Source organism: Chiloscyllium plagiosum, unplaced genomic scaffold (genome assembly GCF_037043375.1).
Source record: "Chiloscyllium plagiosum isolate Xiang-an unplaced genomic scaffold, Cpla_swu_hap1 HiC_scaffold_35, whole genome shotgun sequence".
Classification (NCBI taxonomy): domain Eukaryota; kingdom Metazoa; phylum Chordata; class Chondrichthyes; order Orectolobiformes; family Hemiscylliidae; genus Chiloscyllium; species Chiloscyllium plagiosum.
In genome coordinates this window covers 24,597,179-24,612,130 of record NW_028270173.1, presented here as the reverse complement: position 1 = coordinate 24,612,130, position 14,952 = coordinate 24,597,179, and the positions used below count along the sequence as shown (strand labels likewise).

The following is a 14,952-nucleotide window of genomic DNA, read 5'->3' as shown; positions in this document are numbered from 1 at the left end:
GCACCAGGGAAAACAGCTCCAGCCTATTCAGCCTCTCCCTATCGCAGAAGAGCTGGCGCTTAGCACACACCAATGGGGGGGGGGAGGCCCCTGATTTATCATATGGGCTGTGTCATATGCTTGCTCCTTCCTGTTGGATTTTATGCGATTCACACACTGAAATGATCCAATCATCACCGTGACGGGAACAGTAAATTCTCCCCTGTGCTTTCCTTGACCAGTTGTAGTACTCCGGGGCGCAGTTGTAAACGGATAGGATCTGTGTGTGTATGTTTCTGTCTCCATGATTCTTCTCTTCCTCCTGTTCCCAGTTTGCCAGGGTATTCTGAATGTCAGCACAGTGTGTGGGCCAAGTATCCTCATCAGAGAAATCATGAAGCAAGCCGGTGAGTGTGGACTGATAAAACCAATAAGTATAACATCCCGTCAGGAGTTGTGTCTTTAGGAGTTATTGAAGTTTTCACTGAAGCCCATTGAACTAGTGTCATCTGCTCTTTGCTCAATCAATTAAATCTATTGCCCTTACTGAATGTGGCCATTTCTCACAGTTGCCCATCAAGATGCAATGGCAAGGTATTTCCATGCCATGTGACAAGGTATTTCCATGCTTTATAAGTTCTTCTAAACTTTCCCTTCATGTTTGAGTGACTTTTCTTCAACACATCCATCCTAGCACAAGGCAAACAGAGACAGCATGTGAATTCCCAGAAACATGGTATTCCAACCAGAACTCTATCAACAAACACCTTGACTTGGACCCCATTTCCCACCGTCTGAGAAAAAGTGCAAGAAATGATGTCACCACATGACATGATGTCACCAAAGGAAATGACATCATCAACCCTAGGGAACTCAAACATATAAATAGAAAGCGGGCTACACCACCGGTGCTTCATTCGGAGGCTCACTGAAGATGTTACCTATTACGTTGACGAAATGTCTGAAAATGAACCTTCCAGTTCAGTGAGCAAACCTACATCCATAACTTTTCTTCACATTGAAAACCCGCATTCATCGAAGGAAACATTTTCTGTATTCATTCTGTCATCTCCTTAGAATGTGTACAATCTTTCTCATCAGTGATTCCCAGTGGCCCATTCCTTGATACCTAATGGCCTTTAGCTTCTTAAGAGATTTTCTTCTAATCCCTTCATCAGTTTATTTACATACTTGTGAAGGATCCCACCTTATACTCTAACCTACTTTCATTCAATTAATTCGGCCCAAGTCTTATACGACTGAATCTAGCTGGCTTTAACACGTTGTGATTATCTGCCTTTCATTGTCCTTCTAATCTGTGATCACTTTCTCACAATGCATGTCACATCAGCCGATTTCTGACCACGTGTGAGACATTTTTTATCATTTGATGTTGAGGCATGTCTGAAATGTGTAGGTTTGGGGACTGAAGACACTGAGCAGAGGGTGACAGGCTTGGCTTTCCACTCTCTCGATAATCACAGCTCTATGTCATGTCATCATCGACACCAAGCAATAGGCGGGGGGTGGGGGGGGGAGGGTTGGTGCAGGGAATGAGGAGTTCAGGTGATTAAATTCCCTACAGCATGGAAACAGGCCCTTTGGCCCAAAAAGTCCACACTGACCCTCCGAAGAGTAACCCACCGAGACCCATGGGCAATTTAGTATGGCCAATTCACCCTAACCGATACATCTTTAGATTGTGAGAGGAAACCAGAGCACCCGGAGGAAACCCACGCAGAGAGAACGTGCCAATCCACACAGTCCACCTGAAGCTGGAATCGAACCTGGGTCCATGGTGCTGTGAGACAGCAGTGCTAACCACTGAGCCACCGAGCTGCCCTGGAGGCATGGTTAATTCTGTCATCAAAGAAGCAAAAAACTCAGATTGAATGTAAGGTTGGATGAGGTAAGAGAGCAGTAAGGCCACTCAATCTGGAGGCAACCATTTGACAGTAGTCCCCTTCTACACGAAGAATTGAAGGCCTCTTAACTCCTGTGTACTCTTGGCCAGTTCAGTCGGGGGATGCCTGAGATTAAGTTGTCACCTTGGGTCCAGACTGGGTGCCTGGTCAGAAGGGTCCTGAGTAGGGTAAACATTTCAATGTAATACTCTCTCCTTCAGCCAAAAAAAAAGGAAAACACTCATCTTAACCCACTAGGGGTTTGTGGACACCAATGTATTCAAAGGCTAGGAACTCAATATAGATCAAAATCCTGGAACTCCCTCCCTAACGGCCACCCTACATCAGAAGGACTGCAGTGGCTCAAGGAGGCAGCTCACCACCAACTTCTCCTGGGGCAACTAGGGACAGACGATAAATGCTTACCCAGCCCCATGAGAGAATAAACAATAAACTGTCATCAGATTTAACATAAGCTTAATATTTCAAGTCATTGTACTGTGGTGATTTATGTTGTTTATTTTTTAAGACATTAATTATTAACCTTTCTATTAGCGTAATTTCATCAACTAAATACAACTCTAAATCTCTACTGAGGTGGACAGTGCACCTTCATTTAACTGTTTTCTAAGTGTTCCAGGGAATGCCAGGTGCAATGAATTCTGTTCACTCTGACAGTTAACTGAGGGAGAATGAAACAAACTTTAGACAAATTGACCCTCGCCTCCATTCAAATAGCAGAGAATGGATTGCTGTTGTAGAGACTTTCCTCATCAGTGTCCACTGTCGGGCTGATTCCTGAAAGCAACCAAACACAGGTTCAGCTACGGGCTGGCCCAGAACCCAATTCCATTGAACAGACAGAAACAGCGGCAGCACCCACCTGGATTTAAAATGGACACTTCCAGCCAGAACACATTTGCACTGACACTCTGGAAAGAAAGTTCTGAAGTTGAACGTCTACCTGGTTACTACTGGCTACACATTCCCACTCATTAGGAGTCAGTGATTGACTGGTCATGAACAGACCTCCTGCTTCATTGGTGTCAGATTTGTTTGTAATGAAGACAGCACGCGTGATCCTCCTGCTGAGGTGAAGCTTTCCCATCTCCATGAAGAAAACGTTGGTTGATTTCCGGAGATACTCTCACTCTGGTACTTTCCTCGGAGGGTTACTTCATACATTTGTTTCCTTATTTGGCTTTTATTTGAAAACGAACACTAATATTTGAATGTGACCCATTACGAATGATGGGAAAGATCATCAGCTGAATGTTTTGGCTTCAATTTTCACCTTATGCATCCTAGGTGTCAACTCTGGGAACTTCAAAGGATAGAAAATAAGAGCTTGATTAGGCCATTCAGCCCATCAAACCTACCCCACCAGTCACAGAGTCATAGAGATGTACAGCACAGGAAAAGACCCTTCGGTCCAACCCGTCCAAGCCAACCAGATATCCCAACCCAATCTAGTCCCACCTGCCAGCACCCGGCCCATATTCCTCCAAACCCTTCCATTCATATACCCATCCAGATGCCTTTTAAATGTTGTAATTGTACCAGCCTCCACCACATCCTCTGGCAGCTCATTCCATACACGTACCACCCTCTGGGTGAAAAAGTTGCCCCTTAGGTCCCTTTTATATCTTTCCCCTCTCACCCTAAACCTATGCCCTCTAGTTCTGGACTCCTCGACCCCAGGGAAAAAACTTTGTCTATTTATCCTATCCATGCCCCCCATGATTTTATAAACCTCTATAAGGTCATCTCTCAGTCTCCGACACTCTAGGGAAAACAGCCCCAGCCTATTCAACCTTTCCCTATGGCTCAGCAACACAATCATAATTGATTCTCTGTCTCAATAAATCACCTCCATGCTCTCCCTTAATATTGTAAGTCAAGCAAACAGTACATTACTCACAAATGGGACTAGATTGGGTTGGGATATCTGTTTCCGTGCTGTACATCTCGATGACTCGATTCAAATAATGAAACATTCTCACATATCAAAAATAGCAGGGGTGCTTAAAGGGCCTGGCTTTAATTTATACCCCTATCCTCTATACTGCTCAGTCCTGAGGCTCCCATGGCTGTGTTTGCCAGTGGCATTTTGTGTTTGTATATTTTTAAAAATTCTTCCTATCCTAACCTAACTACTTCCCTTGAATGGAAATAAATAAGAAATGAATCTTGTGGTTGTTGCTCACTCGGATAACTGAAACTTATTACTTTATTCTAATCCTAGTTTGAGATTGATGTGGGATTGACCTATGCTAACTCATGTCACACCTAACATTTCCCAAACAGTGTATTGAAATTTCTAATGACCTGAGCGTTGCAAGAATTTATTGTGTTTATTCTGAATAGATTCCATCAGCTTCCCAACTAATTTCCTGATTGGAACTTCAATTCTAATTGATCTGTGTTCACAGATAGCGATTGTGGTTCAACAACCATTCTACAATCAACAATAATTCCGACTGTGGTGATGACATTGATTAATCTTGTTGTTATTGTGATCTTTTTACCTCTTACAATAAGTAAGTAATGAAGTTGGTTCAGATTTATTATAGTGAACATACAGTTGTTGTGAGCAGAATTCTTGACTGGGTTTCCCTCTTTGCCATCTCCTGATGACCATCTGCAGTGCAGATTGGAACATCCCAAACTCCTCATAGAATCCCTACAGTGTGGGAGCAGGCCATTCAGCCCATCGAGCTCACACCCTGTACCCCTGCACTTCCCATGGCTAACGCACCTAGCCTGCATATCCGTGGACATTACGGGCAATTTAGCACGGCCAATCCACTTAACCCGCACATCTTTGGACTGTGGGAGGAAACCGGAGCGCCCGGAGGAAACCCGCGCAGATGCGGGGAGAATGTGCAAACTCCACACAGACAGTTGCCCGAGGCTGGAATCAAACCCAGGTCCCTGGTGCTGTGAGGCAGTAGTGCTAACTACCATGCTGCCCTGGCCCATGACCGTCCACCTAATTGATTAGAAACAGATATGAGCTGAGAATGTGGCATTTACTGAAGTTGCCTCGTTTGTGTCCGGAAGATTGGATAATCTTTGTCAAGGCTGTTCAGTCATTTTGTGTTCACTGCCATCTTGTGAACTGTAGTTCTCTCTCCTCATTGGTACTGTTAGTTTTGTCTTTAAGCAATGCGTTTACCTTAACCGCACAATAGTAATGTCTACTCTGCCTTAAACAGATCGAGTGAAGTCACCATAGCCCTTGTGCACCATATGGCTGCACTATCATGAGAGAGATGACTGGTGGTGATGTAACCTGAGGGTCTCCACATCTCAGGTGAGGGGAGAGCGGTTGGGAGGGAGAGTCCTTCGTGGTAACCTCAGCCAGTGTGGGAATCGACCCCCTGTTGTTGGTGTTAGCCAACTGAACCAACCGACACCACCAGATCTGAGGATGAGTCACTGGATCTGAAGTGGTGACTCTCCTCTCTCTCTCTCTCTGTCTCCCCACTGTCACTGCCTGACCTGCTGAGTTTTTTCCAGCAATTTCTGTTTTTGTTTCTGATTTCCAGTATCCGCAGTCCTTTCAGATTTAAAACCTTTGCTTAGTTAATCTTTACATCAATATAATTTATTGTGTATTCACGTCAACAGGTAGCGAATGGGTAAAACAACTGACTGGAACTCCTGCAAGTACCGGTTTCGGAGATTCTGATCAGCATCAATATACTGTAAGTATTAAACTCCAGTAGCAGTGACCAGTTTGACAGGCAACTCTGCTCTGAATCTTTCATAAATGTGGTGCAAGTGGAAGATTCCCTTTTATTTTGCCATTTGCTCAGAGGGTGGGAAAAGCTGGAGTTACTACTGAGCTCATCGGGAAGAGAGGCGATTGATCCGAGGGGTGTACAGACTACGAGAGTTATCCCTCTTAAACTATCCTCTCCATTAAGTGTTTAAAAGGGGAATTAATCAAATCCTTGAGGCAAAGTATAAACAGGTAAGTTTACATACAAGCTTTGAATGCCAGGAAAGTGGGAACATGTTGCCAATTTTCCTTTCCCGATTGCAGCAAATGATGTCTCGCAAATGATACAAGTGGAGGAAAAGGTGAGATGCTTTGAAATGCTGCATTAAAACACCTGTATTGTAATATGGTCCCCAGTCAGCATGTTTCTTAATGTTAGATGGGGCAAACATTACACCTCCTTACAACGTAACCGTGACAAATCAATCTGGTTGAGATCTCCAAGGGATAAAAACTTGGCTTTTAAAAAGAGTCAAACAAAATTCACATGAAGAAGTTGGACTAATAACCGATTATACATTTTTTTTGTGTACGTTTAAATTTTTTTAAAAAGGTGTTCACGGACATTAAATAAATTTACTTTTGACTTTCTGTAGAAGGTGAAGGAAACACCCTCAAGTCCAGGAGCACAGCCATCGCCGAACGAGTGACTTAAATCTGGGATAACTGCAAAAGAACACTTTAAACCTTGGTGCATTACTACGATCAACATACTACCTGAAATGTCGACTGTAAATACTGAGAAATTGATTTGCTTGCGGCTCGTTGCAGGAAGGAAATCTGTATATTTCCTTGGTCTGATCTAAACATGACTCCAGACTGAGTCTGGGCAATGTGATGTTATCATGTCATCAATAAAATAAGCATGGACTGCAGCGAAAGCCTAAATTTCAAGGGCTCTAAGGATATTTTAAATTGCTAATTCTTGTTTGAACTTGTTTTATACTTTTTTTGATACTTTATATCTGTGCTTGTGTGTGTGCTTGCTGTTGGAACTTTTTCTCTGGGTCAAATAGGTAATAAAATTCTTCATTCTTTCACTCAGGAAGAGCTTAGAATGTGCTCGTTTATTTTGATGTCGTAAATTACGTTGTAATTTTAGTCTGGTATAGGTTTGTGCTGAAATGGATTTAAAATCTATGTCGTGGCCGACTGAAGGAGTTAAAAAGAAGGCGAGGTCATTCACCCTTGCTCGCCTGTTTGAAGCTAAGTATAAACGATTGGTTATTCTGGTTAGAAACACTGGGTAGGCCATTCGGCCCATCGTGCCCACCTCACTGTACCACTCAGATCATCACTAATAATCTGTGTCAGTGCCACTTGGCTGCATTATCTTTATATCCTTGATGCTATTAGCCTCCAGAAATTCATCAACTTCTGTCCTGAACACGCTCAATGATCAATCTTCCACAGGGGTTAGACAATTACAAAGATTCTCCAGCCTTAGAATGAAGAGATTTCTCCTCATCTAAGTCTCAAACAGATTATCCCATTGTTATGATCTCCTTTGCTGTTGTGATGACCAGTCAGGGAAAACATCTGTCGAGTACGATGAGTAAGTTTTATTGAGATTGCCTTACATTCTCTGAAACCCGATGGAATACCAAATCCAATTTCTTGTCTCAAAAGGCAATCCCGTTTTCTCGGGATTGGTTTGGTCAGCCTCTGTTGCGCCCCTGTTCCTCTTTGACTTTGATATCCTTCCTTCGATAAGGAGACGCATACTGTAAGGAATAGTCCAGATGCATTCTCATTAAGGCTATTGGAATGCTATCCTTTATTCCGAGGGGAATGAAACTTAAAGGTAAGGATGAGGGTAGAGAGGAGGAGCGAGTGGAACAGAGATGGGAAAGGTGTGCAAAACAAAAAGTCCATACATCTTGGTCAAAGGCACCAAGGTCTCCTCAATCCACAGGCAGCAGCCCTGCATCCACTGATCTCCGACCCGTGCCTGCCCGTCCATATCAACGTGGTACATTGCCAAACCATTGACAATACACTTCTGCACTGTCTTGCTGCACTTTGGGGCTCACTGGCACCTATTATTACAAAGCTCCAGCAAGGATACTGTGTGCTCAGGACAGGTAAGTGGACTGGACTCGACTACATCTGACATTTGTTTGGGTGTCTGCTCAGTTTGTTCACCTAGATGCTCCCTTCATTCCTGCGTTGCTTTGCGTTGGAGCGCAGGCATAAAGCCGGGTAGTTGGTCACTGCCTGTCAGGTAGTCACCAGTCACCACGTGGCAAACACATGACGCATAATTCCACCAAATGCTCACCGGGGCTCAAAGTCAGATGGGAGTGGCCCTCAGTGATGGCAAGGGAGACATCCTTTAGTCAGAGGGCCTCAAAACATCAAGCAAGTCAAGGGTGGCCTGTGATATCAATCCAGAGGATTGGGGATGGTCAGACACCTGTTATGGTGGTCAGAGCAACAATCCTCTCCATTTCAGTCTCAAGGAGGCAAATCTCAGTGTGGAAGAACTGACCAACATGGACGCAAAACTGCCATTTTGTCACAAAGCGATTTTTGCAGTAAGATTTCTAGCCTGTTGGTCATAGTGCCGTCTGAGACCTGGCTGAGGCATTCTGCTTCGATAAGCCTGACCCTGCAGCTGCAAGCTGTCTTGGCTCCTCATTGCCATTAGTTGTTGCTCTCTGTCCCTTATTGGTTATTCGAGCCCAGCTAAACTTGGAGTGTAAGGTAACGTTCAGTTTTGAAGACGTTAAGACATGTAGGTCTGGACAATGTATGGGAACCTTATAACTGTCCCGAGGTTGCGTAATTAATGGGCAGTGGGCTTATATTTTACTATATAACTTGTGAACGCTCTGTATTTCATTGGAATTGCGTTGTTCTTTGTTCTGAGCGAAGATGGCCATGGAATAAAAGCTCAAGGTCTCCTCTCCTGACTGTTTTAAAGGATTCGGCACAAGATTTATTTTTCCCCAAAGTTCAGGCAGCTCACCATGCGTCACGACTCTTTCTAACCTGTTCTGGGCTGCTTTCTCTTGGAATGAGAGAAAAGGAGGAAACGAGTTAAGTAAATGTGGGAGGCACAGTGTTAGTGCTGGTGCGGGTTGGGGAAAGGTGGTGAGTGACTGGGTGGACCGCATTCAGGGTCAGTGGTGTAGCAGGGTCGGGGTGAGTGAGGGAAGATCTGTGTAATGGTGAGAGGGGTACAGCATGGGGCGAGGTGGAAGGCTTGTGCAGTAGTAGGTACAGAGTGAGTGAGGGGTAGCAGAGAGAATATAGGGACACTTAGCCTGGCAGAGTGGGGATGGTTACCTCAGAGTAGACAGCAAATGCCTGATGTTGTGGCCTTCACAAGTGCCCCAGGGGTGGAGGAAATCCCTCCCATGCACATTCCATCTCCCAGCAACTCCAGGTCACTGCCTGCAAAGTGGAACAGTAAACCCCCACCCCCTTAACCAGTCTTGTCCAGGGCAAATATTACAAGTACAGTTCTAGTCTGACTGTGCTTGACCTGGGTGCACAATGGCCCTTGTTTTTGCACGCGTGTCAGGGATCCCAGGGTATCCCAGAGATATCCCAGAAATGCTGAGTAGTTCCAGTTATGTGGAGTGGAAGAATCAGGCTACATTGGACAAGAGAGAAGAAGGGCTTATGCCCGAAATGTCGATTCTCCTGTTCCCTGGATGCTGCCTGACCTGCTGCGCTCTTCCAGCAACACATTTTCAGCTCTGATCTCCAGCATCTGCAGACCTCACTTTCTCCACAAGAGAGAGTTGCCTAAGCTGTGGGATCGGTTGTTTATGAGGTGAGTTCGGGATGAAAATAAACCCTGTCAGGCGAAAGTGAGGAGATGCAGATGCTGGAGATCAGAGTGGTGCTGGAAATGCACAGCATCCAAGGAGCAGGAAAATCGATGTTTCGGGCAGGGGTCCTTCATCAGGAATGAGGCTGGAAGCCTCAGGGGTGCAGAGATAAATAGGAGGATGTGTGGGGCTGGGGAGAAGGGAGCTGAGAGTGCAGTAGGTGGATGGAGGTGGGGGTGAAGGTGATAGGTCAGAGAGGAGGGTGGAGTGGATAGGTGGGAAGGGAGATTGGCAGGTCGGACAGGTCATGAGGATAGTGCTGAGCTGGAAGGTTGGAACTGGGGTAAGGTGGGGGGAGGGGAAATGAGGAAACTGGTGAAGTCCACATTGATGCCCTAGGGCTGAAGGGTTCCAAGGCGGAAGATGAGGCGTTCTTCCTCCAGGCGTCGGGTGGTGAGGTAACATCTCCAGAACACCCAGACCAATCAACCCCACCACAACGTGGCTGAAAATTTCAACTCTCCCTCCCACTCTGCCGAGGACATACAGGTCCTTGGCCTCCTCCACCGCCGCTCCCTCACCACCCTACGCCACTATGAAAAAGAATCTTTTATCCTAACTCTCTGCTTTCTGTTAGACAGCCAATCCTCAATCCATGCCAGTAGCTCACCTCAAACACCATGGGCCCTCACCTTACTCAGCAGCCTCCCGTGAGGCACCTTATCAAAGGCCTTTTGGAAGTCTAGGTAGATACCATCCACTGGGTTTCCCTGGTCTAATCTACTTATTACCTCTTCAAAGAATTCCAACAGGTTTGTCAGGCATGACCTCCCCTTACTAAATCCATGCTGACTTGTTCTAATCTGACCCTGCACTTCCAAGAATTTAGAAATCTCATCCTTAATGATGGATTCTAGAACACAACTGAGGTTAGGCCAATTGGCCTATAATTTTACATCTTTTGTCTTGATCCTTTCTTGAACAAGGGAGGTTACAACAGTGATTTTCCAATCATCTGGGACTTTCCCTGACTCCAGTGATTTTTGAAAGATCACAACCAATGCCTCCGCTATTTCCTCAGCCACCTCCCTCAGGACTCTCGGGTATAGCTCATCGGGGCCAGGAGATTTGTCGATTTTTAGACCTTTTAGCTTTTCTAGCACTTTCTCTTTTGTAATGGCTACCACACTCAACTCTGCCCCTTGAATCTCCTTAATTGTTGGGATATTACTCATGTCTTCCACTGTGAAGACTGACACAAAGTATTTATTAAGTTCTTCAGCCATTTCCTTATCTCCCAGCACTAGCCTTCCTGCATCAATTTGGAGCGACCCAATTTCTACTTTTGCCTCTCATTTGTTTTTTACATATTGAAAGAAACTTTTACTATCATTTCTAATATTACTGGCTAGCTTACCTTAATATTTGATCCTCTCCTTCCTTATTTCTCCCTTTGTTATCCTCTGTTTGTTTTTGTAGTCTTCCCAATGTTCTGATTTTCCACTGCTCTTGGCCACTTTGTAGGCTCTCTCTTAGTCTATGTTACATTTCCTGAGTTCCTTTGTTAATCATGGCTGTCTAATCCCCCACCCACCGCCCCCTACCCCCCCCCCCCCCCCCCCCCCCCCACCCCGGATAATCTTTCTTTTCCTTGGGATGAACTTCTGTACTTTGTCCTCAATTAAACCCAGAAAGTCCTGCCATTGTTGCTCTACTGACTTCTCCACTAGGCTCTGCTTACAGTCGATTTTCTCTCATTCCCTCATAATTACCTTTGTTTAACTGTAACACCATTACATCTGATTTTGCCTTCTCTCTTTCAAACTGCAGACTGAACTCTACCATATTATGATCACTGCCTCCTCAGTGGTCCCTTACTTTAAGATCCTTTATAAAGTCTGGCTCATTACATAGAACTTAGTCCAGAATAGCCTGCTCCCTTATGGGCTCCAAAACAAGCTGTTCCAAAAAGCCATCCTGTAAGCATTCCATTAAATCCCTTTCTTTGGATCCATTGGCAACATTATTCACCCAGTCCACCTGCATATTGAAGTCCCCCATGGTCACCATGACCTTGCCTTTCTGACGTGCCCTATCTATTTCCCGGTATATCTTGCGCCCCTGGTCCTGACCACTGCTGTGAGGTCTGTACATAACTCCCATGATGTTTTTTAGCCTTTGTGGTTCCTCAACTCCACCCACACAGACTCCACATCATTTGACCCTATGTCATTCAGTGCCATAGATTTAATTTCATTCATAACTAACAAGGCAACCCTGCCCCCTCGGCCCACCTCCCTGTCTTTTCGATAAGTTATAAATCCTTGGATGTTTAACTGCCAGTCCTGAACCCCCTACAATTAAGTCTCTGTGATGCCTATCACATTATCATCATTCACGATGATTTGTGCCGTTAACTCATCTACTTTGTTACGAATACAATGAGCATTCAGGTAAAGCACCTTAATGCTAATGTTTTATCCTCATGACTTCCATCACCTCTAGTAGTATGTCCTAAGTCACCCGAGGCTGGAATCGAACCCGGCTCCCTGGCACTATGAGGCAGCAGTACTAACCACTGAGCCACTGTGCCACCGGTGAACTATGAGGAGTCTGTGAGATTTGAGGGAGGATGGAAGATATGAGCTTGGTTTGGGGAGGGTTAATGGAAATGAGGCCTGAGATTTGGAGGATATGAAGAAGTATATGCATCCTGGGATGTAGAAATTGTGGGGGGGGGGGGGGGGGTGGAATCGGGGTATCCTCAGGGGAGTAGGAGATATGACAGGAACGGGTAGGAACTTTTAAGTAGTCAGAAATATCATGAATCCACACTCTGGTTTCCTTGCAGGGGTGGGTGTCATGAACCATGACTCATTCAGAACCTTGGCATGCAACAGATTGAGATAATGCAGAGGCATGTGACTGTTGACTGGAATCGGTGGTGTGTATCAGGAATGAGCTGCCGTCCCCGTTCCTAAAACAAGAGGAGCAGAGGCGAGCAGCTAAACTGATTCCAAGAAAATCTATGCTGCGTGACATTTCAGGGACAATGGCTCTTTACTGGAATTGCTGTGCACACTCTGATCTGAGGACTGTGCTTGTAGAGCTCAGAGCTGCACTGAAATGCAAAGATACCATTATCAAATAGACACGTGCCTCCTCTGGCCAGAGCTGAGAGCAGATTGTCTCCAAGGGGAAGAAACAATCCAGAGGGTTTCTTAAACGTGTTGCAAGTAGGATCAGGGATCATAGTCAAAACTACAACAGGAAGTGAAAGATCATGTTGCGGTTTTACAAGATCTTTTAGAATTAGAATCCCTACAGTGTGGAAACTGTAGGCCCTTCGGCCCAACAAGTCCACTTTTGGAATACTGTGTACACCTCTGGGTAATATTAAATTGGGAAGGATGCAGAAAGAATTGACAAAGACGTTGCCAGGGTGGGACTAGATTGGGTTGGGATATCTGGTTGGCATGGTTAAGTTGGACCGAAGGGTCTGTTTCCATGCTGTACATCTCTATGACTCTATGACTGGATGATTTGAGTTTGAAAGAGAGGCTGAAAAGCCTGGGTCTTTTTTCACTGGAGCCTAGGAGCTTAGGGGCTGACCTGAGGTTTATAAAATCATGAGGGGGTGGAGATAAGGTGAATAGCCAAGGTCTTTTCCCCAGAGTGGGAGACGGCACAATTTTAAGGTTAGAGAAGAACATTTTCACACAGAGGGTGGACCTAATGTGGAATGAACTGCCAGAGGAAGTGGTAGTTGGAGGTAAAGTTACAATAATTAAAAGACATTTGGACAGGAACATGAATAGGAAAGGTTTAGAAGGATATGGACTAAACACAGGAAAATGGAACTAATTTAGTTTGGGAAACGGTCATTTTCCAAAGGGTCTGTATCTGTGTGACTGTGTAAATAGAAACATGACTCAGCAATAAAAAGCAGGAAATGTTGCAAATTCATCATGTGGGGACAGCAACATTATTAACCTTTTAACCTTTAATTCTCCTTTCTGACCATTTGTGTTTTTAATTTCGGTTTCCAGCACTTGATGTGTTTTGAATTTTATGCTTTTCTAAAAAAAATATAATTCAGCTATCCAGGCTGGTAAAAGAAAATGATGTTACTACTTGCTTTCAAGAGTTCTAAACGTTTCAGATTTGAAAGAACAGTCTGTGAAGAACAGTCATAACTTTTCAACCGACTGTGCTGTTGATGGCTGTTGGGCAGCTCGCCTTTTGCAGAAAGGAAACACCGAGAATTTTTAACTGCCAAATTTTGCTACAAACCAAGGGATCTCTATTGTATAGTAGTGTGTGTGTGTGAGAGAGAGAGAGAATGTGCGTGTGTGAGAGAGTGTGTCTTTGTGTGTGCAAGCGTGTGTGTCTGTGTGTGTGAGAGACAGAGCGTTTGTGTGTGTGAGTGTATGTGTGTTTGTGTGAGAGAGAGAGAATGTGCGTGTGTGAGAGAGTGTGTCTTTGTGTGTGAGAGACAGAGCGTTTGTGTGTGTGTGAGAGAGAGTGTGTGTGTGTGTGTGAGAGAGCGTATTTGGGTGTCTGTCTGTGTCCGTGTCTGTGTCTGTGTCCGTGTTTGTGTCTGTGTCTGGGGTTGGTATCAGAGATATTATTCAGGTGAAGGCAGAGGGTTAGAGTTGGAAGAGGTGAGGGAGAAGGGAATTCAGTCTCTTCCAGTGAAACCTAGCATTACAGATGCCAATCTTCAGCCACTTGGCTTGACTCCATGTGATATCAAAACTGGTTGGAAACACGGAATACTGCAAGGGCTATGAGCCATGACTTGTCACACCCCTACCCAAGCTGCTCCAGTACATCTTACAACACTGGCATCTACCCGACAATTGTAAAAATCCAATCTGGCCAATCACCGCCCCATCAGTCTACTCCAGGGGCATGTGTAGGAGGGAGTTAAATGAAACGCTCGCACTTGTACACGGATGTCAATGAGAGTGGTCAAAACTGGTATGATTTTAAGGTTTTGCAGATCTCTGTAGTTGGGGAATCTGCACCCCATCAGCAGGAATATTTTAACAGTTACAAACACAAGACGTCAGGGTGATCTGCTGAGGTATGGGAAGCAATACCTGCTGTATGTATAAAGCTGGGAGCACAAGACCATAGGGTGACACAGGGCACAGTAGAATGGAGCTAAGGTCTTACATAGGGCTTTCAATGAAGAAAGGGGGAGGTTCAATTAGATTAAATTAGATTAGATTCCCTACAGTGTGGAAACAGGCCCTTCGGCCCAACAAGTCCACACCGACCCGCAATACACCCATACCCCTACACTTACCCCTTCACCTAACACTACGGGCAATTGAGCATGGCCAATTCACCCTAATCTGCACTTCTTTGGACTGTGGGAGGAAACCGGAGCACCCGGAGGAAACCCACGCAGACACGGGGAGAATGTGCAAACTCCACACAGACAGTCGCCTGAGGCGGGAATTGAACCCGGGTCTCTGGCGCTGTGAGGCAG

At 45.1% G+C, this 14,952-nt stretch overlaps 1 protein-coding gene across 2 annotated transcripts in view; it reads left to right on the top strand.

Moving 5' to 3' along the window:
* Positions 1-6,718, top strand: part of LOC122541382 (uncharacterized) — a 42,515-nt gene extending 35,797 nt beyond the window's left edge. For both annotated transcript variants that reach the window (XM_087979390.1, XM_087979389.1), the window contains exons 8-11: positions 312-386; positions 4,316-4,423; positions 5,517-5,593; positions 6,267-6,718. In XM_087979390.1, the coding sequence (XP_087835516.1) occupies positions 312-386; positions 4,316-4,423; positions 5,517-5,593; positions 6,267-6,320 (314 nt within the window). In that variant the 3' untranslated portion in view covers positions 6,321-6,718. The remainder of the gene's footprint in view (positions 1-311; positions 387-4,315; positions 4,424-5,516; positions 5,594-6,266) is intronic.
* Positions 6,719-14,952: the final 8,234 nt, after the last annotated feature.